This window comes from Lotus japonicus, chromosome 4, assembly GCF_012489685.1.
Source record: "Lotus japonicus ecotype B-129 chromosome 4, LjGifu_v1.2".
Taxonomy (NCBI): Eukaryota; Viridiplantae; Streptophyta; class Magnoliopsida; order Fabales; family Fabaceae; genus Lotus; species Lotus japonicus.
In genome coordinates, this window is record NC_080044.1 from 66855045 (window position 1) to 66879799 (window position 24755).

The 24755-nt window shown below is 36.9% G+C and overlaps 1 protein-coding gene, 4 long non-coding RNA genes and 1 other non-coding gene across 6 annotated transcripts; 3 read left to right on the forward strand and 3 right to left on the reverse strand.

Moving 5' to 3' along the window:
• Positions 1–2129: 2129 nt before the first annotated feature.
• Positions 2130–6920, reverse strand: LOC130713977 (uncharacterized). Its single transcript, XR_009011097.1, has 3 exons — positions 6713–6920; positions 2368–2478; positions 2130–2287 (listed from the first exon to the last, which is right to left on the reverse strand). It is a non-coding gene; the product is annotated as an uncharacterized LOC130713977 (long non-coding RNA).
• Positions 6921–10844: 3924 nt separating this feature from the next.
• On the forward strand, positions 10845–11530 carry LOC130714339 (uncharacterized). Its single transcript, XR_009011259.1, has 2 exons — positions 10845–11328; positions 11405–11530. It is a non-coding gene; the product is annotated as an uncharacterized LOC130714339 (long non-coding RNA).
• A 4043-nt stretch (positions 11531–15573) lies between these two features.
• Positions 15574–18519, forward strand: LOC130715804 (uncharacterized). Its single transcript, XR_009011785.1, has 5 exons — positions 15574–15717; positions 15904–15953; positions 16581–16763; positions 17057–17207; positions 17395–18519. It is a non-coding gene; the product is annotated as an uncharacterized LOC130715804 (long non-coding RNA).
• A 1037-nt stretch (positions 18520–19556) lies between these two features.
• On the reverse strand, positions 19557–20989 carry LOC130715803 (uncharacterized). Its single transcript, XR_009011784.1, has 2 exons — positions 19945–20989; positions 19557–19798 (listed from the first exon to the last, which is right to left on the reverse strand). It is a non-coding gene; the product is annotated as an uncharacterized LOC130715803 (long non-coding RNA).
• A 497-nt stretch (positions 20990–21486) lies between these two features.
• On the reverse strand, positions 21487–22109 carry LOC130713195 (NADH dehydrogenase [ubiquinone] 1 alpha subcomplex subunit 1-like). Its single transcript, XM_057562985.1, has one exon. It carries the CDS (start codon positions 21772–21774, stop codon positions 21487–21489), a length of 288 nt encoding a protein of 95 aa, XP_057418968.1. The 5' UTR covers positions 21775–22109.
• A 227-nt stretch (positions 22110–22336) lies between these two features.
• On the forward strand, positions 22337–22409 carry TRNAA-AGC (transfer RNA alanine (anticodon AGC)). The gene has a single exon. It is a non-coding gene; the product is annotated as a tRNA-Ala (tRNA).
• The last annotated feature ends 2346 nt before the right edge of the window (positions 22410–24755 follow it).

Below are 24755 nucleotides of genomic sequence, written 5' to 3' on the forward strand. Positions count from 1 at the left end.
CTAAAGGTAAACTTCTTGAAAAGTTGTTGTGTTGGTATCTGTGTCTCTAGTGCAGTACGCCTCTATTCTGAATTGCAAAGTGGCAAACCTTCCTTTTGGGTACTTGGGAATCCTGATTGGGGGCAACCCTAGGCATGCTCTTGATTCTTGAACTTGGACAACAGAGTCAGAGGGTGTTCTTGATTCTTGGACTTGGACAGCGGAGTCGGAGGGTTCTTACACGATGCAGTCAGCTTATAAGGCTATTCATGGGCCCTCAGATGGAACAACAGACCCAATTTTTGCCTTGTTGGGGGACCTGGTGTTCCATCGAATATATATGTTTTCATTTGGAGAGTTGGATCGCTTGTCATCGAGGGTCAATCTTCCAAAGAGGAAGATTATCACAATTGTTGACCACCTGTTGACAACATGTCCTCTTACTTCATAAACCTAGTTGAGGTGTTATAAGGTGGTTGGGGTGGGCTATGGTGCTTTAATTTAGGGGATTGCATATCACATTTGATGCAGCAAGCTAGCTATGTTATGAATTCGCAGAAGAATATGATGTTTAGAATTGTGTGGTTTGCGGTGGCCTAGACTCTTTGGACTCATTGGAACATAGTGGTCTTCAATGGAGGGGTGATTCAGAAAGTTGTGGCTTTGCTAGAGAGGGCTTATCATCGAGCTTGGCTCTAGCTTACTGGAAAGATGAAGGGATTTACTTTCTATATGTAAGTGGGTTGCACAACCAGATGTGTGCATCAGGTTGGCGTCCACATCTGGCATAATTGGAGTGGAGGTGATCGGGTGAGGTGTGGGATTTTGATTCTCCGACATTGATTTGAACAACTCGCTGAGGTCTCTATCTTTGATCAATGTAGTGCTCTTTACTTTTTTTCTTTGCTAGTTGTATTTATTTCTAGAAATGGTTTCTTTGCTTTCTGTGTGTTGCCCTGTTCTGGACTTTGTTGAGCCCATGTTATCTTTCTTTTACTTCTCTTTACTGTCTTTCGTTTTTGTTCCTCTGGATTATTGGGTGGCACCCTTGGTGCCCTTTAATAAATTCATGGCTAATCCAAAAAACACTTCTAATCAGTATTAATTTTGAAATAATCATAACTTGACCTAACTCATTATTTTTTAATTATGATCTTTTAGGGGACATAAGAGTTGGGTGGGATGAAAGGTGAAGAGTATAGGGTTCGAACCCTGAGGATGAACTAATTTACTAACATTACTACAGAAAAGGACTTTCGTCACGGTTAAAATCGCCCATTCATCACGGTTAAACCGTGACGATAGAAGGCGTGACAATTGCTCAATTGTCACGGTTATAGGCGGAACCGTGACAATTGACTCACCTGTTATCGCGGTTAGTAAATCGTAACCGTGACAATAGATTCCTTCTATTGTCACGGTTACGTCCTTAACCGTGGCAATAGAGGCCACCTATTGCCACGGTTAAGTACGTACCTATTGTCACGGTTAAGTACGTAACCGTGGCAATAGGTGGCCTCTATTGCCACGGTTTTAACCGTGACAATAGGTCATACAGATCTGTTCTGTGAAATAGCTACAGATTTTTTGATTTTTTTTCCTGGTCTGTGCATAAATTTTAGTACGTTTATATTGAAAAATAAATTGCATAAAATCACCAACATTCAGATATTCTAGCCAAATTACTCAAATATTCCAACCTTGAATAAGAAAACAATACTAATTGTTATTGAGAACATACTCTCACAAGGAATTAAACCAAATAGCTCACACTAGCCAGTACAGTACACTGTTTGAACCAAATACTCTCAAAAAACATGCAGTACAGTTCCTAACCATAAGTAGTCCATACTCTCACAAGGAATTAAACCAAATAGCCCACACTAGGCAAATTTCTTTAACACATAAGTAGCCCACTCTTCTTTAATTTCATTTAGTTGATCCTCATCATAGAAGCCAAATTGACAATCGGAGAAGTACTGCAAAATGATGGTAAAAGTAACAAAATTTAGAGTCACACTTAAAAATAGGAAAAATTAAGAATTTAGTCAAAGTTCCATACCGCTTGTGGAATTGTAGATTTTTTGTGCGCAATTATCTCCTTTAGAAAGCTTAGTACATAGTACCCGCAATCTATATCATTTGTTTGAGCAGGGCACTACAAAAAACAAATATAATATATATCAGTGATTTGGTAGATCTAATTGTTTTCAGTTATGTAAATATGTATACCTTTATAGTATTCCATTTGGCTTTGGACCATGTAATCCTCTTGTCATTGCAATTAGCACGGTAGATCATCATTGCACTAACAAATTGAATGAAAAACTCATGATTAAATATTTGAATAGCATGACTAACATAGCAAGTAGATCTATATAAGCTTACTTATCAAACATCTCTTTCATGACTTTGCGTTGATTCAAACTACCATGTATAGGATCCAAGTAAAATAAGGTCCCTGTAGTGGCATTAATCACAACCAACACCCAATGTGCCCTACAAGCAAGACATGTTAAATTATAATATTAATAAATCAAGTAGTGGCTCACAACCAACACCCAATATTACTGCATTCCAACACCCAATATTGCTATTTTCATGTTGTAACGCCCCAATTTCTCAACTGAGGAGTCACATTAGTTACCTAACAAAATCTAAGGACTATTTCGTAATCCTAAGAAAACACAATATATTTTTTTTTCCTTTTCGAAACACTGAACATAATTGAATACATAACATAGACTTTATTCAACAACCCGTTCCCGACATATAATAATAGTGTCATACAATATCGTAAGCAGGTTTCCAAAATAAGTACGCTCACTGGAACAGTGGCGAAGATAAAGTTTAAACAACAGAGTTTTCAGATGGGGAAAGAAACTCGGACATAGTCCACCAAAAGGAAGAAGCAACTGCTTCATCCACCTTTACACGACCGCCCACGGTCACGGTCTCTAACTCGAACGGCTAAGCTTCAGCGGAAGGCTCTCCATCGCCTAATAGCGTTAAGCGCCCAAACAACAAGTAGCAAATAGAAAGGGTTAACTCCATACCATTACCATGTATGAAAGAGAAAATCATGCTATTCAAATTTAACTACCTATCATGGTAAATAAACCAACAACATAACTAAACTCATATATCAACAACCTAACATATAACATCAATTCAGATATCGACAACCTAACATATAACATCAATTCAAATATCGACAACCTAACTTATAACATCAATTCAGATATCGACAACCTAACATATAACATCAATTCAGATATCAATAAACTAATAACTAAAATCCAACAACATAGGGTAGGTGTTAGTTCCCTATAATGCAACTATATGCTTCTACCAAAATGGATCGATCAGCAACGTCTCTCAAGACGGGACGATCACGTGGGACAATCACCACCACACCGCCACTTAACGCCACTACGGACGGGACAATCACGTGGGACAATCACCACCACACTGCCACTTTAGGACATCTCGAAAGATGGGACGATCACGTGGGACAATCACCACCACACCGCCACTTTATAACGCCTTAAAAGACGGGACAATCGCGTGGGACAATCACCACCACATTGCCACTTCAAGTTCAAGCCCTAAATGCCAAGTCAATCAACAACTCCCAAATCCAATAACCAAGTCAAGTATCAACAATAACCATGCCATATCCACTAGAAAGCAGTAATGACAGAAACCAGTAAACGGCCGAAGCCTCTCAGAAAACGGAGACACACGTCTCAATAAGTTTACTCGGCCGAAGCCTTCAGAAAACATTTGGCACAAGCCTCAGAAACAGTCAACATAAGCAAGCATAATAATCATAATCATCTGCCAATCAATATAAACATCTTCATCTCAAACACAGGCAGTGCGATAAAAGCAGGCAAGACTCAAAGACACTCTAAAACTGAGTTACCCTTACCTTCGTGAGTAGAAGTTGGGCATGGAAGTTGTGAACCTAGAACAAGGAAACACAATCATCAACACAAGCCCTACTAGAAGTAACACTATCTAATAACGCTAATCGAAACCGGAAAGAAAGCTTTTAAAGCTTCAGAGTTCCTCTTAAGGCATGAATTGACAACAGAACTTCGTTCGCTAAAACGAGCATAACTCGAGCTACAGAACTCGGAATGACACGAAACCAGCGCCAAAATTTCGACAATCGAAAGAGCTACGTAATGGTTCAGGTCATAGAGACCCAAAAATTATTTTTGGACACGGTATCCTAAGCAATAGGTTTCGGCCACTCTAAAAAATAGGGTTCCCGAACTTTTTCTTCGATCTAAATCGATTCCTAGGTATTCTTAGGCGATATCTAGGCCAGGGAAACTCTCAGAAAAATTATCGAATCGAAAACTGTCGCAGGGGTATTTTGGTCAATATTTTTAGCTCGGAAACTCAAAATCAGAATTTCGAAAAATAAATTAGATGGGGTTGATACCAACGACGATTATGACGACTAATCTTACTAACGCTAAACTCAGTCGAGGGTTTTAAGCCCAAAGGTTGGAACTTTAGCCAAACATGGGTATTATGAGCAGAATTGAAATTCGGCGGCAATTCGGCGAGAATCGGCGAAATGAAATCCGCTAAACATGCTCAGGGGCACGCAGGGAATAAGTTTAGATAGAAAGATGAAGTTATCTAGATAGTTTTGTAAAAACCTCAAAACTTAGAGCACAGAAAAGCATAGAGAAAAGCGGCAGAATTTACGATCAGAAGTGAGGATTAGCATCAGTACCTTGAGACCTACGCGTAGCAACGAACTATGGAACGATCAGGCAAGAATCGGCGAAAAACTCTTCTCCTCTTTCTCCTCTTGTGGCCGCGGGTTGTGTGTGTGTGTTTTGTGAGGTTTTTGTTTCAAGCTTCACATATTTATAGGGAATGAAATGGAAGATATTTATCAAAGATCGGATAAGTATGAATAGATATTTATCAAGATTGGATAAGTATGAATAGATATTTATCAAAGATTGGATAAGTATGAATAGATATTTATCAAGGATTGGATAAGGTTGAATAGATATTTTGTAAACCGGTACAGATTAGTTTAGATATCGGAGGATTTAACTCATAGAGTTAAGATAAAAATATAAGAGCGATCCCGATTTCTTCCTACTGATTCCAACGTATTTTAGACACGATATTCTTCCCGCTGAATCTTCTAATTCTTCGAAGAAATATCAGTATGATTTTTGGTTTTCGAGGCTTGTTTTTAATGTTTACCGGCTTAAAATGCACTTTATGATTTTGACCTCGGATGCAGAAACTTCCTTCTGAAGAAAGATTTGGAACGTCGATTAGAGTGGGCGTACGCGTGTGGAATCTTCATTTGAAGCTATGAATAGAAAAAGTCTTCATCGTCGGTTGATTCTAGGGTTTTGAAATACCAGGGTTTCGGTTTCGGCAAACTTCCGATGATTGGAATCGGACGTTCGTAGATCCTAGAGTTTCGCCTCGAAACGGTTGTGATATATGGAAAAAGAGAAGTTCTAACATTTCTCTGAAATTTTTTTGGAACTTTTCCCATAGTGTTCCAAGGGTGGAACTTTTTGGAAACTTTATTCCTATAGTGTTCCAAGGGTGGAACATAGTTTGATTTCCTAAGGTTCTTGTCCTAGGTTTTAAAACGGATAATAGTCGTGCTATAACTTAAATCGACTTCGATACAATCCTTTGACTTTTCCTGAACTTTCTCCTTCGTAAATTTATTTCATCCGATAAACTCTTGTTCAAGTCTTTCCTTCGTGATACATCAAGCCTAATCGTAAATGGAAATCTCTTCCACTTATTCTAAGCTTAAAAACTTGGGTCTTACACATGTCATATTTTGAGTTCTATTTTACTAAAATTTTAAACAAATATAAGCTCAGATCGATGATCAAAACTGATTTTCTTAAGGAAATGAATTTGTATTTCTAGCAAGCAATTAAAAGCAGAAACGACAGAATGGGTGGTACAGTACACTAAATTGATTTTTTAGATTGTGGGTGCTCAAGAATCATGTTGGTCAAAAATAGAAAAGTTTATTAGACTCCCTATTAACCTTTCACAAGTTGTAATTATTCAGATCAGATCTCCAGTATGCATTTTATTGGCAACAAGAAGATTCTGCTCGACAACTTGAATTAATATCATGTTAAATAACAGCTCATTCAATCAATTCAAATAACAATGTCTAAGAGGTTCAGGATTATAACTAATAAGGCCTACCAACCCTGAAAAGTGACTCCGCAACCACATATTAAATAGCACATATTTCAAATTCATACAGCTTTGAGACTCATTCAAAAAAAAAAATAGAGAAAGAGAACAAAAGTCCTACGCAGAACAAGATGCCCGTAAACATGAGCTGTTATCTCTTTTGCTCACCGGAGCTTAGCTTTTATGGGTACATATGTTGCCATGAGCTCATATAAATGAGATAACCAAACACAAGGTGACACAAATTAAACAATAGACATAGAACTAAACTACACATGATAAGCCTCCGTTGACCTGGCCTCAATTAGTTCTCTATTTCTATTTGTCAACATGTACTGTACACAGTTATCTCTTTTGCTCACAGGAACTTAGCTTTTATGTATACATATGCAGCTTAAATTCTGAACCATATGTCAAAACTCACTTAATTGATACAAAGCAAGGAAAAACAAATCAAGCTGAAATGAAGGTAAGGCAAGGAAAAACAAAGCAAAGATGTAAAACAAAATACCTTTTTGACAAATTGATACAACAAATCAACCAAGTAACTTTGCCTATGACTATGAGCTCCAGCCGTGGCACTTGCTCCTCTGCAATTTTCCGATTCCCAAGCAGGATACACTGATTGCAATTCTAATCCTTCAAAATAAACAAGAGTAATTAAAATTAGGCAAATACACAAGCAAAAAAGAAAAGAACAAGTGGGAATTTACAATGAAAATAGCAATACAGTTACACACAAAAAATCAGCACTCAAAGAAGGTGCAGGACAGCAATTCATAATAAATCATCAAGACCAGGCCAAGCAATTCTGGTCAGATAACATCATAAACTTTCCAAACATGTTCTTTTTTTATGGGTAAGCAAAATTGGATTAATATGGAGTACTAGGGGTACTCCATCCCAAAGAATACAAACCAAAAGACAATGCTACAACCTACCCTAACCCATTTCCAAATGTGTCTGGAGTCTCAGCAAGACTTCCGAACGCTTGATTTTTTTAGGTTAAATAGTTCTTATAGTTTACTTGATTTGGATTTGGTCCTCCAAGCTGTTTTCCCCCCTAATATTGGTCTCTTAGGGTGTGTTTGGGAGTCTTTAGGGGAAGGGAGGGGTGGCTGAGGGGAAGGAGAGGGCAAGAGAGGGAGAAAGGAAGTAAGCCCTTCCATATTTGGAAGTTCCAAATTCCCCAAAACCCCCCAATTTGGGGGAACGAAAAAATATAACTAAAATTTGATTCTGGAGGGATTTTAGAAATAGATCAGAACTAAAGTGAAGTCATAGGTCTAAACCAGTAAGGGAATTGAAGAATTGACAAAGGAAGGGAATATAAACAAATATTGACAAGGGAAGTGAATACCTCAGATTGTGGGCAAAATGCAAGCGACGGTGGAAGAGGGGCGCAGGAACAGAGCGGCGGCGGTTGAAGAGGGACGCAGGAACAGAGCGGCGGCGGTGGAAGACGGAATCAGGAACAAAGCGGCGGCGGCGGTGGGAGAAGGACAGAGCAGCGGCGGCGGCGGTGGGAGAAGAACAGAGCAGCGGCAGTGGTAGATAGGGAACGAGCCGATGGAGAGTGGGAGATCGAGTGGGAGAGTGGGAGATCGAGTGGGAGAGAGGGTTTAGGAAAAATTCTGAAAAAATTTGAAGAGTAAAGTTCTCTATTGTCACGGTCCATAAAAAAATTAATAAAATATTGTTACCTATTACCACGGTTCCTTTTATAACCGTGGTAATTGCTCTATTATCACGGTTTCGCCTATAACCGTGACAATAGAGACGTGACAAAATGTCATTTCTGTAGTAGTGTAAGTACTAACAACTAACATTTGTACCCGTAAAAAAAAGCTAACATTTACCAATAAAAAAACTAATTAGTATGAGCAAATTACACTGACCTCCCTTAAAGTTTATTATTATTGCAGTGCCCTCCCTATATTTTTTAGCAAGACATTAACCACTAGTGTTTTATTTGGATTTGCACTAACCTCCGCTGATGTTTATTAATAGTACAATTGCAGTGCTCTTTGTTTTTATTTGAGTTTTGACTCTATTATATATTAAGGGTTGAGTACCCCTTGTACTCCCATTAATGTAAACTTTGCTTATAAAAAAAATAGTACAATTGCACTGATATCACCTAAGATTTATCATTAATGTGTGTTATAAAATAGATGAGAGGTGAGCACAATAATAATAACAGCGTGAGAGGGTAATACATGCAATTGCTTTAATTGAAAAATTATAAACAATATGGTTTAAACTGTATAAATATAAAGTTTGAACGTACATTAAAAAACTTAAATGGATGATCAGATTGATTAGCTTGAAATAAATAAGTTTGAGAGTCGAATTAATATCAATTTGTTTAGTTCGGGCTAATGAACGAATGAACCAATTTATCAAACGAATTCGAATGAGTCACAGTAGTTTGGTTCAGATTATTAACTTAGCTGATCTGAACCGATAAATACCCCTGCTATTGTCATGTGACATGATTACGTCTCAATCCATAAACCATAACTATAAGAAATAAGCTCACCTATCATCTTGTATAATGACAAAATGAAATTGATTTATAGAGATAAGACTGAAGGAGTGGGAAGAAAAATTAAAAATAAATAATATGAAGGCACAATGATAATGTCTGAGAGATTGTCAAACAATGTTTTGTCCATATCAAACGATTCGGGCACCTTACTCGATTGATTTTGAATACAAACTTTATTAGGAGAAAATGGAAGAAAAATACAAACGCTAAAGGCAACACGGAGTATATGCTTTGGCCCGTAACTTTTTCTTATTTCTCCATTTTCTCCAACTATATATAAAACGGCCCTAGGTTAATATGGACCAGATTCATGATGAATCACTGTTAATTATGCATATAGAAAAAGTACACCATTAAATATATTAATACAAATTTGAAATGTTTCAAATTAAACATCAATAAAATGATTAAACATCAATTTACCTCTCCCTTCACACTTCTTTCTTTGCCCCAAGCTCAAAAACACACAAACAGAGAGGGGTTGAAATTTAATTTAAACCTAATGGATCCACGCATAGACCACTATTTTAGCTAATCCATACTAATTTGTACCATAAAAAAGCTTGGTTGTTTTGTCTCTAGCATCTATGTATACTTCTTAAGCATGCATGATGCTGTAATTAGTTTTTTCCATTTGAAAAGACTATAGGTGACTTCATCAATCCTAACGCGACACTTTTCTCAATCATTTGGCATATCTAAATTCTCTTCCTTGATCTTAGCCATATCTCTTATCTTAACCATCAATATAATTACTTTTTCCCTCTCCCGCACATTCAATTTCAATATTCCCTTTTCTTTTGTATTTATGTTTCTAAATGATTTATCTCAGTATGATTGTCAAAAGATGTTGTTGCTTCGTAGTTAGTTTAATTTCTTCATATGAGAAAAGCCTTTCAACTCCACTCCAATGCATCCCCACCAATAATAGAGAAATATGATGATTCCAATTACTGCACCCTTTGATTCCATTTCAAGGTTCCTTCTGTATAAGCTAATCAAAATAAATTGAAAATAATAAACATAAGAAAAATTGCAACTTAGTATAGTGGATTAAACAAATTATCATTTTATCTATATCATCTTAAAACTTTGGTTAATACTCCAGATTTAAATATAGTAATTATAGTCTATTCTAGATTAATTGTCGAAAATCTCCTATACATGAACCATTCCGCTTATGTTCAATCTTAAAATATCCCACACTCGATCAAATATTGTTCTGTCCCGGGCATGAGTACATGAGTTTGTTAGAAGTTTCAAATTCGTTAGAGTTATGATAAAGGTAATCCTTATATATAAGAAGAAAGTCATCATATCTAAGCTAGTTTTTAAAAAGAATTAGATCTCTCAAATTCTAATGGTACTGATTATTGTAATTCCTTTTCCTTAATATTTGAATGTCATCCATGACTCTCTTTGTATCTTGCTCATCATTTTCTTGTACTTAAATAATATTCCATAATTTCCATGTATATGCTATTCATTACATTAACAAACTAATTATGAAAATGAAGAAGAAAAGCAGCTTCCCACAAGTTCCATTTTATATATGATCAATAGGCGAGGGAGAAAAGGTTTCCCACAAAGGGTAATTGATGGAATATAATGAGGCAAAAGGTACTTTTCACTATGGCAAGACAAACCCCACCTTAGCATGCCTTTTATTCTTAGAGCAACTCCAACCCCAAAATTCTTATTTGGTTTCTTAACACACTATTCAGCACTATTTAGCACTATTCTTGTGGGCCCGTACTGCCACATCAGACTTAAGAAACTCCTAAGAAACTGAAGCAGATTTTGCTCCAACCCATGGTTTCTTAAATTACTATTACAAGTGTCCCACATGTGTCCCACCATATCACATTAATTTATAATATTTATTTTCACCCAATTTAGATTTATAATTTAATACTAAATTAATAATATAATTAAATTAAATGATTTTCTTTTAATTTTCCAATATTATAATTAAATAGTAATAATTGGGCTAAAATTAAAAAAATAAATTGGGCTGATCAGATGAGCCCATATGGACAAAAAACCGGCCCATCCGGTCAAAATATGCATAAATGGTAAAAAAAACGGGTTCCAGCCGGTTAACCAGGGCTCAAACGGGCAAAAAACCGGGTGAACCGGTCACCTGGGTATAAATTTCCCTTTTCTCTCTTCTTCCACTTGAAACCCTAGTTCTCCCTCACCTCTGATCAGCCGTCTCCTTCCTCTCTCCCCCTCTCTCTGCTTGAATTCCATTTTTCATCTCCCTCACCTCTGGTCCACGTCTCTAAGTCCCCAGCCGGCCACAAAACCACCACCACCGGCCACCAAACAACCACCACCGCCACCATAGAGCGTTGATCCGCCCCCCACAGCCCATGTTTCATAGCTTCAAAGCCTTGAAGCTTGCAAAGGAGTAGATTTGATTTCTCGCTCACCCACTCACTGTCTTCCTCCTCTTCCGATCGCTCTCTTCCTCCTTTCTCGCTCACCCACTCACGGTCTCTTCCTGCCACGCCACGCTCCGGCCACGATGCAGCCTCCACCGCCCCTCTTTGACACATGCAAGCCGATTTGAGGTAAGTTTATGTTGATTTTGTAGATTTTCGTCAGTTTCTTTACTCTTCTATTGAATTTCTCTCATTTCCCTTCCAGATCGGAGCAAAAACGACCGGATCGGAGCTCTTGTTCTTCCACACAGTCAAGATCATATTTTTTTTTATCTTTTTTCTATGTAAAAAAACTCATCTTTTGTAAATAAATTTGTTCATCTTCTTTCTTCTGAACATTTCATTATAATTTTTTAATTATTTTATTGTTGAATAAAATTTCTGAAATTCTGGTTTAAGAACAAGAACTGTGTTGATGTGTTGATGTTCCTTCATTCTGTTTCTTTCCCTCTGAATTCAGTTGAAGCAAGTGAGAGAAAATATCATTTTTTTAATCTAAGAAACCAAAAAGCAGAGTTTCTTCCACAAGGAACTCTGCACTGTTGCTAAGAAACCAAAACTGCCAACTAGACATGCTCCAATGCTGCAAAAAATAAGAAACGGTTTCTTAGCAACTCCAACTGGGTTAAGAAACCAGCGTTGGAGTTGCTCTTATTAAGATATGTAAAAAGGTGACGAAAATCATGTCATCAAGGTCAAACTTTAAGCAAACACAGAGAAAAGCAAATCACTCACAACTGGGAAAGAAATTAGAGCCATTAGAAAAGTTTTTTGGTAGCTTCTTGCACTCAAAGCAAGTAGACTTTCGTGCCTCCCCTCTTTTCCTTAGCCTTTTCCCACCTTTTTTTTTTTGGCTTCCTTTTTCAAGTTTAGATTAGAATAAAAGAAAGTGGTATTGCTTTTTGAAGAGACGAAGTCAGTCGGCAGAAGAGCACCAATCAAGCAAAAAGAAGGCCGTTGGTTCTCCCTTTTTACCAGTAGAAGAATTGTACCATCATTTCCTTTTCAAAAGAAGAAACTATAGAGAAAAAATAATAATAGTCGAATATATCATGTTTTATTGTTACTCCATCATCCTATATATTAAAATATCTTCATAATCAACAAATTTCTACATTTTTGTTCTCCATAGACTTAATAAAATAAAATAGATTAAAATTTTATGTAATGTTTAATTAAGAGGTACTATTCCGGGAATAGACGATCGACCTATGCCGACCCAACCCACTTAGCAATGACCGGTTGTAGCTAGGAAACACTCTAGTTCAAACTCTGCAACCCTTGCAGACATGAACTAACGAACGAGCCCCGGTTGGACGATCACCTTTTTACCGACTTCCTTGGACGCGCCGAGCACCTAGACCCCGATCACCCTGGGGACGAACGTCACCGGTTGGGTGAAAGATCTGGTCTCCACCCCAACCACCACGTCACCAACCCTGGGCCCCACTCACGGTGGCGTGTAGGACAGCTAGCCCCAGATCTAGCTACTAGATACTAGGAACCCCTAGCCCTTAGATCTCTGAACACGACAGAGGTTGTAGGAAGATCCAACGGTGAGGGAGCCCCTAGTAACGTAGGTTCTCATGACCTCTCCCCTAGGACCCTTCAGCCTTAAAGGGGAGCATAAAAGGTCCCCTCTCTCTCATGGAGCATGTACGTTTTCATAATCTCACACACTCTAAATATTTCTTAAGGCCCTGAACTAACTTTGACATTGGAGTCCCTGCAGGTCCCCCTCCCGGGTGCACCAATTAAGACTTCCGACCTAATAAGCTCCGTACGACCCTCGACGCCCTACACCCTCCTAGTTCACCAGACCCTTTGTCCTCAGATCCCGTTACTCTTCTCAATACCTACATCTTCCTGGGTAATTTTGGTCGGCTTCCCCCGATCAGGTACAAATAAAAATTAAGGTAAGAGTAAGAGGTTTACACTTCACTATAAAAAAAGGTTTGTGACATATTAAAAAGGGAAATAAAAAAAATAAACTCCAAAAAATTAAAACTGAAATTTGATATTATTGAGGAAGAATATTAATCCGTTGTAGGGTACCTATTATTAATTTGACATAATTGCTCTATAAAAGACACATCGTTCCACAGAAAATAATAAATTAAGGCTATCAAAATATATAGGTCCTTATGATGAGAGGGGCACCGCCCCAATGTAATATTTTCCATTTAATTCTCCTCACCAGTCACCACTGATTCCATTTTGGTCATATAGGTGATGCAGAGAAGATGCCAAATTCCCACCTCAAAAAGCTTTTGTTTGAATAAGCAAGGCATCTTCTTCTTTACTTTAAACTTTTTGATTACATGGAATCCTTAAAGTGTTACTAACTCTAGAAAATCCCACTTAGATGAAGCCAGATGAAAAGCTACTTTAATTTCCTCCACTTACTAATGTGGTGTTCAAGTGTTTTTGTTCATGCTCAAGCACTACTAATCAATATCAATATATATCCCCAATGCTTTATACACAAGCTTTTAGCTAGTTAGCTTTCTAGCAAAAAAAAAGCTCTCATGACATGAAAATGAGTCACCAAGGTCTTTGCCATGAGTTAATTACATAATGAAAATGAAAAAGGAAGCATGCTTTGCCTTTGCATACGTAATATCTTTAACCACACCACCACCTAATCCTTTCAATTCAGTAAGATTCCTGTAAGCCACAAAAGCCGGGTTTTAGAAATGTGCTCATTAAAGTTGTGACAAATCTTAAGATACCCATTCCCTCAAGGGGCCTACGCCAATTCATTCATTCACTGATAATTACAAAGATATTTATTTAACATCAAATCCCTAATAAATGATAGTGTTTATAGCCTGCTTCAATTCAGTAAAAACTGAAAAATTGATGTAAAAAACTAAAGTCTAATTAAGCTGATAACCAAACAAATTAAAAACCATATTTTTTTTATTGAATTCGACATGACTTCATATATGATTTTCAAAATCAAACTTATAATCCAAACCGATCATTTAAATATGTATAATTTTATTTACACATATATTACATCATTAATGCTTATTACATGATTACATGTTTTTATATTTATTATACAACACATAATCATTTATAAAAAATAAATAAAGAATATGCATCAAAGATATTTAAGTTCACTTGCTTCTTGATAAGGATTTAAGTTCTTCAGACCTCCCTACTGTGGGAGTTCTTGTGCCTTAGTGTTTTGTTTTCTTGTTTGGGGTTTTGACCCTTCTTTGCAACCAAAAAAAAAAGAGAGAAAAAAAAATAATCATAATTTTTTAAACTATTAGCTATTTTATGTTTTATGATATTTATTAATGTTATATTTATACTATAAATTACTTATCCTTGTATTTATTACGTAGAATATAAATTTTAGATTTATACACTACAATCTCAAATTTAATTAAAATAAAAATAAAAAACCAATTCTATTTAACGAGTCAGATATTATTGGATTTAAATTTATAGACAAATACATTAGATGATGATAAAATGGAAAAATCAATAAGATTGAATTGAGTGATTTCTTTCTTCAAAACCGATCTAATCCAACCTGTAAACATTCCTACCAATAAAAAATGCTTTTAAAATATTGATTAAGAAAGAAAAATGAATTTATTTTAGGCTTAAAGGGTCAAAAGGCCCCTGAGATTACAAAGGGAATTAGTTCCAGGACCTAGAAATTTTTTTCATCAAATTGGGTCCCTAAAACTTTTTTTTTAATTAAATTAAAACCAAATGTTGCCACAGCTCAATTTTGTCCTAGTCACCGTTACCACGTGACTTTTTTTATTTTTTTTAGGCTTAAAGGGTCAAAAGGCCCCTGAGATTACAAAGGGAATCAGTTCCAGGACCTAGAAATTTATTTCATCAAATTAGGTCCCTAAATTTTTTTTTTAATTCAATTAAGGCCAAATGTTGCCACATATCAATTTTTTCCCAGTCAACAATACCACGTGACTTTTTTATTTATTTTTAATTAGAAAAATTAATTAAAAATTATTTTTAAATCCAAGTCAGTTAAATAAGCAGAATTTTTTTTTAATAAAATCCTAATCTGAACAATATCCTAAACTAATTAAAACTAAATAAATCTAACCTAATCTCTTTTCAAAAACAAAAAAATCTAACCTAATTTGAAGAACCACGAAGAAGGAGATAAGGCACAGAGGGAAGAAGGAGGGAGATTGAGATGGTGGGTGATATGTGTTGGCAATTGATGATAGGCTGGTAATAAGTAAATGTATGCCGGCCATTACTCTTTCTCGAATCCTCTTTCTCAGTATCGCGAACAGTTTCCCTCAAATTTTTCTCACCAAGCATTCCTCGCTCTCTCTTCCCTTCTCTTCGCCCTCACTCTTCTTCCTCCGAACCCCTCTTTCCCTCTACTATCGACGGTTGCGGCGACGGCGTTCGTGGCGGCTGCGGCCACACCGTTCCCTTCCCCGATGAACACGCCTCTGTCGCAGCGGTGATCCAGGCCCCATAGATTGAAGGAACTCGCCGTTACCCGATTCCACTGTACGAGCACGATTGAGTGTTCCATCAAACCCTAATTCCTCTTTCAATTCCTATTGCTGCGCCCACTCTGCTTCTTATTGTTTCTTCTTACTATTGATTGTTGTGAATTTAACTACTTATTTTGTTTGATTTGAATAATGTTTCTTCATCCTCATTGCTAATTCCTCTAACTTTTTGTTTTGTGAGATTGCACTGGGATTTTGGCTCTGGATGGAAAATCAGTCAGTGTAGACATGGTACTCTCTCTCTCTCTCTAAATGTGTGAGTCAGTGAGTGTACAATTACATGCTTCATTGCTCTAATTGATTTACTTGTGCCCCATGCAACCTCTTTTTGTAGTAGTTATTTGAATACTGGAAGGGTCCTTACTTTGAAGTTGATGGGAACCTCTCTTGTTTGATAACATTGTATTGGATGATTTAGATTTTCCATTGTTCATAGTGAAATTGTTTGCCTCATTTTTCTTGTGTACTTTAACTGCAAACTCTTCATCCTCTGCTGATGGCCATTGGGATTGTCCTCTTAAGTGGTGAAGGTAGAACTAGTTTGAGCTGAGGAACCCTGAAATATGACAATATAACATAATAGAACTAGTCCATTATTAAGATTTGTCTGTTTAGGGTTCTCTTATTTTGTTTCTAATTGAAGTTTCTTTAAATTTATTTGGTTTTTATCATGGTATTCTCTTATTTCAATGCTAACTGATGAGACTTTCTCCATTAATGTTTCAGATGCTTAATGTTTTAGTTGGATTACTTTGTCACACCACATGTACATGGTTAATTTATTGTCGCTTAATGGTTAGTTTTAAAGTGACTGATGGAGTTAGCTGAGTTTGGAAGCTAACATGATAATAATTGTAGGAACTGTGTTTTCCTACGGTGTGACAAGTAGTGGAAAGACACATTTCCAAAGCAACCTATGAGGTTGTAAGTTTTTGCATTCTTCGCCTCTCTTTATATCCTTGTTTTCTCTTCACTGATATGCCTGTTGATTTCAAATGTTTCTCTTCACTGGGGTTTGCATGCAGGTTAAGAGTATTCAAGGTTGAGCTGATTTAGTTCATGCATTCTTATTACTAGTTTGTGTCTTCTTATTAACAATGGTATATACATGTTTTGCAACTAGGGGATGCAGTTTTATTATTAGCTTATGTTACATACCACTAGCCTTCAGGGTCATCACCATCATTTTTTATGGTTTTCTTCTAATTAGTTACATTTTTTTTTCTAATTTGACAATACTTTGTATCTAAAGGAGGTAGCCTTCAGGGTTATAACTTATAACCATCATATTACTTTTTTTCTAACGTGTTTACACTAACTATCTTTTTTATCAGAAGCAGAAAGGGTTCTTGGTGAACTAGCCTCCTTGTGCAGCGTAGCTAAAATGATAAGTACCTTAGGTATTGGCCAAGGAAGCCAGAAACAGAGCTTAGAGGTGGTCTAAATGAGGATTCTTCAACCTCACCTTTACCCAGAGTTTTTAAGGTAAGTTTTGGTGTTAATTTTTTTTCAAGCTAGATTTGCATTCTAATGATTCTCAAGGCTGAATCTGGAAGAAAGTATCCTATTCTTACCCACATGCACATTAACATGGATAAGAATAGGGCATCCTATGTTTAGGTACTTCAATTGATATAAATTTATAGTTTTGGGCCACATTCTTGTTTGACAGGTGGCTGTAATATTTTTTTACCAAGACATAAAGAAGAGATTGCCAACAGTGAGGTTAGTTTTTCAATATCTTGCATTTGATTCTTCTAACTTGTAGGTGGCTCTTAGCTGTGATTCTCATTTTATTATGCCATTGTTGTATGTCAAGGTCAGTCTCTGTTGTGGATTGTCTTCATTATTTATTAGACTTGTCAGTCTTTGGTTATGTACTTGCGAGGGTTCTTGGGCTAGATGTGTCATCATCACGAACCATGAAAATTAGCATGTTGTATTTAGGTATATTTGAATAAATCTCATGTTATTGCTAATTAGCAAGTTTCAGAAGTTTGTAGATAGAAGTTATAAGCAGAAACATGGTATAAGATTCTGTTTAGTGCCCTGTGAAAACTGATTTTAAAGATTTGAATATCATGGATAACTTGCATGAAACTTCACATTTCACTTTGTTTCCTTCTATCTTGATTAATAGTAGATTTTTCAGCTTTAATTCATTTTTTAAATCGAGTGAGTGACTAAATCATTAAAACTGTATTTTTAGTTTTAGTCCCTTGAAGCTTGTTAATCATCTCTATGCCATTTTGTGCTCTTATAAGATGTGTGGTTCGAAAAATTACGACTCTTTTTTATTACTCTTATGACATGTAGTCTTACATGGGTATGTATATAGATCGGTAGGAATAGTTTATTTTTGCTTGAAAGCAATGGTTTTAGTTCTTGATATTTCTGAGGGATGTTTTGTTTGTGGCAGCTATGAAATCCATTCCTGGCGGTCTAAAACCGCCACCAAATAAGATAATAAAGACATTGCCTACTATGATATTTAGCGGCAATAGTAAATGCCGGCAAGTATGGACGCTATAGGATGGTGACTTTTCCCGGCCGTTCTTGACGTCTTTACCGGCGCCCGGTATAACGGCCGGTAAATCCTTTACCAACCCCCGATGCACCGGCGAAGATGCGGTTGTCGGTAAAAGAATTAGCGGCTATATTTATTGCCGCTAAAAGGAGTTTTTATTGCCGGTAAAAAGCGTTTTTGTTGTAGTGAGGGAGTGGCGACGATTGGAGGAGATGAAGGAGGGTTAGCCTGATGGTGGATAGGGTGCACAGTGGTGGTGCGATTGGTGGATCTGGGATCTAGGGTGCGTGGTGGTGGGTGTGGTGTTTTGGGTGGGTCTGCGGTGGGTGAGGGTTCTTGGCTCTGGGTTTCGGTGGGTGAGGGTTTATGGGTTGCGATGGGTGGGGTTGGATGATGGTTGCGGCGGTGGGGCTGGGGGTTGTGAGCGGTGACGGTTCTGGGTTTCTTGATTTTGGTTGGGTTACAATGAGTGGGGTTGGATGTGGGTTGCAGTGGTGGGGGTGGGGGTTGTGAGCGGTGGCGGTTCTGGGTTTCTTGATTTTGGTTGGGTTACAATGGGTGGGGTTGGATGTGGGTTGCAGCGGTGGGGGTGGAGGTTGTGAGCGGTGGGGGCAGGGGTTGCAAGCGGCGGGGGTTGGATGGGGGTTGCAGCGGTGGAAGGAAAAGGTGATGCTTGATATGCCCCTAAGCTAGGGGATCCAACATGATACGTTTGTTCTGTAATTGACTTCATGTGCTAAAACTAAGCAAAATTCATAGGTGAAGAAGGATAAAATGGTTGAGTTGCAAAGGGTGGGGTTGGATGTGGGTTGCAGCGGTGGGGGCAAGGGTTGCAAGCGGCGAGGGGTTGGATGGGTTGCGGCGGTGGAGGTGGGTGTGGTGTTTTGGGTGGGACTGCGGTGAGGGGTAAAACCCAGACACAAAATATAAGATTTTAGTTCAGGGATTTATTTAAGTTTAGGTTTATATTAAGATTTTATTAAGGTTTTATTTTATCAGTTGGAATTAAATAATAAAAATTTTATAATTTTTCAATTAAAAAATAATAAAAAATGCCACATGGAAAAGCTGACTAGGATAAAATTGAAATCTGGCGGCCTTTGTCCTTAATTGAATTAAAAAACATATTCTAGGGACCCAATTTGATGAAATAATTTTCTAGGTCCTGGATTTGATTCCCTTTGTAATCTCAGAGGCTTTTGGACCCTTTAAGCTTTTTTTAATTAGAAAAATTAATTAAAATTACAATTTTAATTCCAAGTCAGTTATGTAAGCAGGAAAAAAAAAACTGAATAAAATCCCTAATGTAAACAATAATTTAAACTAATAATATCAAATCTCTAATCTAATAATCACAATTCAGCTTCAAATTATACCCTATTCATTCCCAATTTGAACCCTAAATGACTCACACCTCCAAAGAACACTCGAACGACGGCCACAACGAACACCTCCAGAGATCGACGAAGAAGGCGAAGATCGAAGAGGAAGGCGAAGAACATAGAATACAAACTGAGGGAGCGAAGAACAAGGAACTTTCAAGGTGGTGCTGCATTTAGAAAGGTCGAACCTCATCAAGTTTAAATTAAAATACTTGTTAAAAACAAAATAAAATATTTGTTACAAAGATATCTATGGGTAAATCTGTTAGAGCAATTGAGCATCAAAAAAGGTAAATCTGATGAAAGTGGGTACCTTGTTAATTCGAAGGAGCAGCAAAAGCTTGGTCCACGATCTTCTTGGGCTTAATTGCACATTTGCTCCCTCATCTTTCATCGTTGTGCGAAATCTCTCATTTATGTTTAAAATGAGCAGATTTCCTCCCTCATGTATTAATTTGTGCAAATATGCCCATTCCGTTAGTGAGTCGTCTGAAAGCTAACGGAGATTGCTATTTTCATCCCATTTTTTACTATCTGCACCACCTACACAATTTCTAAAGAAAAAAAATTAATAAAAAACTCAAAACCCAGAAATCTATCATCTTCATCTCTTCCCTCATGATCTTCATCTTCCTCATAGTATACAAGAAAAAAACCCAATAGATTTTTTTTACCCCAAATTTAATCTCATATACACTTAACCACACACACATTGACAACCACCCTTCTTCTCCCCTTCAACCAGCGCCACTCACCACCACAACCACCCTTCCATCTCTGATTTTCTCCTCCTTCTTCATCCTCAACTCTCTTGTTTCAATTTTCAAACCCAAAAGATTTCAAACCCAGATGAAGATGAGTATTAACAACAAGAACACATAGGTTATGGGAGAGGCAGAGCAAGAAGGCGGCAGCGAGCGTGGCCTGAAAGGTGACAATCACCATCTCGCAGCCGCGGAGCTCGTAGATCTCGCACTCAGAGCAGTTGCCCATCCACAGAGCCACCAGCGGAACCGCCACACCAACCGCCAGGAAAACGACCCACTAGATACAGAACCCAACGCCGAGCTCTGGTCGAAGCCCAAAGCATTGAGAAACTTCTCCAATCCGGTGGGGTGGGGTTGCTGTTAATTTGTTATGGATCTGTTGGTTGCGGTGGGGTGGGGAATTGGGAGACGATGCTGGTGTTTAGGCCAAGTACTTTTTAGGGGATATTCAAAGGATTCACCCTGTCACTGTCACTGCACTGTAGTTTTCAGACTTCAGACTTGAGGGCCCTTCAATCTTCTTCATCAGTTCCAATTAGCAACTCTCTCTTATCTCTCTTTTTGACTCATTTCATTTCACGTCTCATGGTGTGTAGCTTCAAAATTCTTCATCATTTTCGGTGATTGCTATATTGTTATTGATTGTATCATGTGCTGGTGACTATTATTCTATTCAGATTCAATTTTTGTTGTTGAGTTTAATGTAGATAATGAAGAGAGATTAATTGATTAAAGGAGGTTGTGTTTCTGGATTTTTAATGTTGAAGGAGGAAAATGATTCATGAAATTTGATGGAAGGAGATGATTCTGAAAGTTTTGGAATGGAGCAAGAATTTGAGTATTTTTTGGTTGATTGAATCTGATTAATTTTCCTCTTTTTAGGGTTTATCAATTTAATTTTTTTATTTTTTGTAATTCACTGTGGGTGGTGCAGATAGTAAAAGGGGGTGAAAATAGCAACCACCGTTAGCAATTGGATGGAAAGCTAACGACAACACAATTTGAAACATGAGGGAGGGAATCTGCTCATTTTAAACATGAGGGAGAGACTTTGCACAATGGTGAAAGATGAGGGAGCAAATGTGCAATTAAGCCATCTTCTTGTCCCTTCGTTGCATGGCGACATCCCACATATCATTCCCGATGTGCTTAGGCTGAAAAAAGATCCAATTTTTCAGAACAAAGAATGGAAACAAAAAATACCCACAAATCAAAATCGAAGCTTGTAACGAAAAATTGGGAAAAATTGAATCTTTGTGAATACAGACTCGGCCATGAGCAGCTTTGTGAATGTAGTACTGAGCATTTCCCATGACACAAAGCATTCCTGCTATTATTCCCAGAGGGAGCATAGCTTCCAACACCATCAAACCCATCGTGTTCTTCTTCCTCTTCTGTGCTCTTCTTTCCTCTTCTGAGGATTTTATTAAGTTTTTTTTTTCTGCTTATATAACTGACTTGGAATCAAAATTAAAATTTTATTAATTTTTTTAATTAAAAAATAAATAAAAAAGCCACGCGGTAACGGTGATTAGGACAAAATTGAGCCGTGGCAACATTTGGCCTTAATTGAATTAAAAAAAAAATTAGGGACCCAATTTGATGAAATTTTTTTCTAGATCCTAGAACCGATTCTCTTTGTAATTTCATGGGCCTTTTGACCCTTTAAGCCTTTATTTTTTGAAAAATGGACACTCATCTTGATAGGGAGCCAGAATAAATTTATATCAAACATTAGTACAAAGCTGGGTATAATAATAATAATAATACTTATAGTTTAGGGATAATTTACTCATGAAAAAATAGTAATAAATAGGGAGAATAGATAGAAAAAAATATGAAAAATATTTTTAAATCAAAGAATATTTCATACTTCATATGAAAAGAGACATTGGATTCTTTATTAGATGGTCATTTTTCAATGTATTAATATGTTATGGGGATGTAGCTCAGATGGTAGAGCGCTTGCTTAGCATGCAAGAGGTACGGGGATCGATACCCCGCATCTCCAATATTGTTTTGATTTTGCAATGGAGGTAATTTAAGAAAATCAGCACATATTTTATTTTTAACAAATTTAAAACCAACAACTAATTTTTATAAGAGAAAAAGTTTGATGCACCGACGGTGTAAAGTTTTTTTACACCGTCAACCAATCAGATTTCAAAGATATGCCACGTCAATTAATGAAATTAAATGAAAAGAGAGATTTTCTCACATCCTTGAAATCTGATTGGTTGACGGTGTAAAAAAACTTTACACCGTCGGTGCATCAAAATTAAACTCTTTTTATAATTCATGTGAGTTAATTAATTGAATAACTTATAATTTTTTTGGTGAATGAAAGTAAGTTATGAAAAACATAGAGAATATAATTTATTATGTTAGAGTGAATAAATATTATGATCATATATTATAATTCTAAACCTACATTATGTGGATAATATCGATCAGATAGTTGGAGGATCTCTTCATATTTTTCTCACGACCCCACGAATGATCAAACTGTATCTGAAAAACGACCATTCTTTTCAAATCAGGGACGTTCTGTTCTGCATTGAAGGCATAAATTGTTTACGGTAGACAAACCCAAGCAACTTTGTTTCTGTGTTTGTCCTTAATTTGCAAACCTACCTTTGTTAATTAAAACAGGGCTACACATTGAGCTTTATGGGTTACTGATTTGGATTAGTTAGTAGTACTAGTTATGATTCTGAAGACTTGCCAGGCCAAAACTAATTAATTATCTACGTCTCATGGTTAGAATGTCACCTTCAAGATGGGGCAGTCCTCTGAAAAATCATTCAATAAGCTTGATAATTAATATAATTAATTAATTAATTTCCATGAACAATGTAACACCCTCTAAACCCCGCATAATAATATATCATAAATCAGAGTAAAATGCATAACACAGAGGGTGTCACACTTATTCTCCAGAAACATAAATCAAAACACCTGTCATGCTCATAATAAATATATAAATTTTCCAACTTTAATATCGCAACATCATATGCATAGCACAGCGGATTTATTTCAACTCCAAAATTTAACATAAAGAGAGTTCATAGGTAACTCTTAACATCAAGGTACAAAACTAAACGTTTCCCGGTGTTACATAACAGAGCATGACTCCCCTAACTAAACCGTAAATGAAAGACTAGCTCCTCCAACTAACCCTCGCGAGAAGCTCCACTATCTTCGGTACCAGAGCGATGTCGCATAGAACATCATTCCAACAGAAGGGTGAGAACTCATATCATATGGATAAGCATAATAATAAATAATGTAAAAGCTTATCCATGCTCCACATAAATTACTCACATTCACTAACAAATAATAAATTATGTAATTTTAACATAATTAATCAAGTTCACAGTTATGGCAAATACTCCATAAATTATAGCTCAATTAGAACATATATAATAGTCTCTAATTACCACCACATCAAATCTCTCCAAAAATATCACCATAACACATATGACTCAAGTGAGACCCGTGCAAATGCCTTTGGTACCAAAGTTGTTATCCTTAGCGGTATCACCGCGTCCACTCCAGACAGATAACCACCAATAAAGCCCTCGCTCTAGGCTTCAAAACCACTCCAGTTTTGGGACAAGTCACTAGCCTCCACGAGAACTAGCAAACATTGCCTCTTGACAACTATGCAGTGTATTGTGCAAAACTCAACTAACATATGCATATTCAGACCATCTCCAAGTCCTAATTATTTTAGCATATTCATCACCAGTTGCACAAAACACATATTACATGTTATCAATTATACAACTTGCAATCACAACAACTTAGCATCTCAAACATAACATCAATTCAGAAACAACATCATATAATGATTATTAAAAATAGATGTAAATTAAATATAATTCATATATAATAGGTTCTGCAACTATTTCCTAAAGACTGGATTTCTCTCTAAATTTTCCCAAAAACTCGCGACATGCTCATGCTCGCCATCTCGCGACATCTCACTGCACAACTCGCCATGTCGCGACATCTCACGACATCTCCCTACGCAACTCGCCATGTCGCTGAATAACTCGCCATGTCGCGACATCTCACGACATCTCCCTACGCAACTCGCCATGTCGCGACATCTTGCGACATCTTCCTGCGCAACTCGCCATGTGCGCGCACCACACATCTAATGAACTATTAAACAGATGTAAATTATCAAATATACTCAGAAAAATCTAATATTTTTATCATGGTTCCGTATACACGTTTTGTAAACCTCTATAAATTTTCAAGTCACAATTCGAAGTACAAAAATTAGGAAAAATCGTACACTAACCGCAGTTCGTAAGAAACTGGACAGCTTAACCTATACTCACTAAAA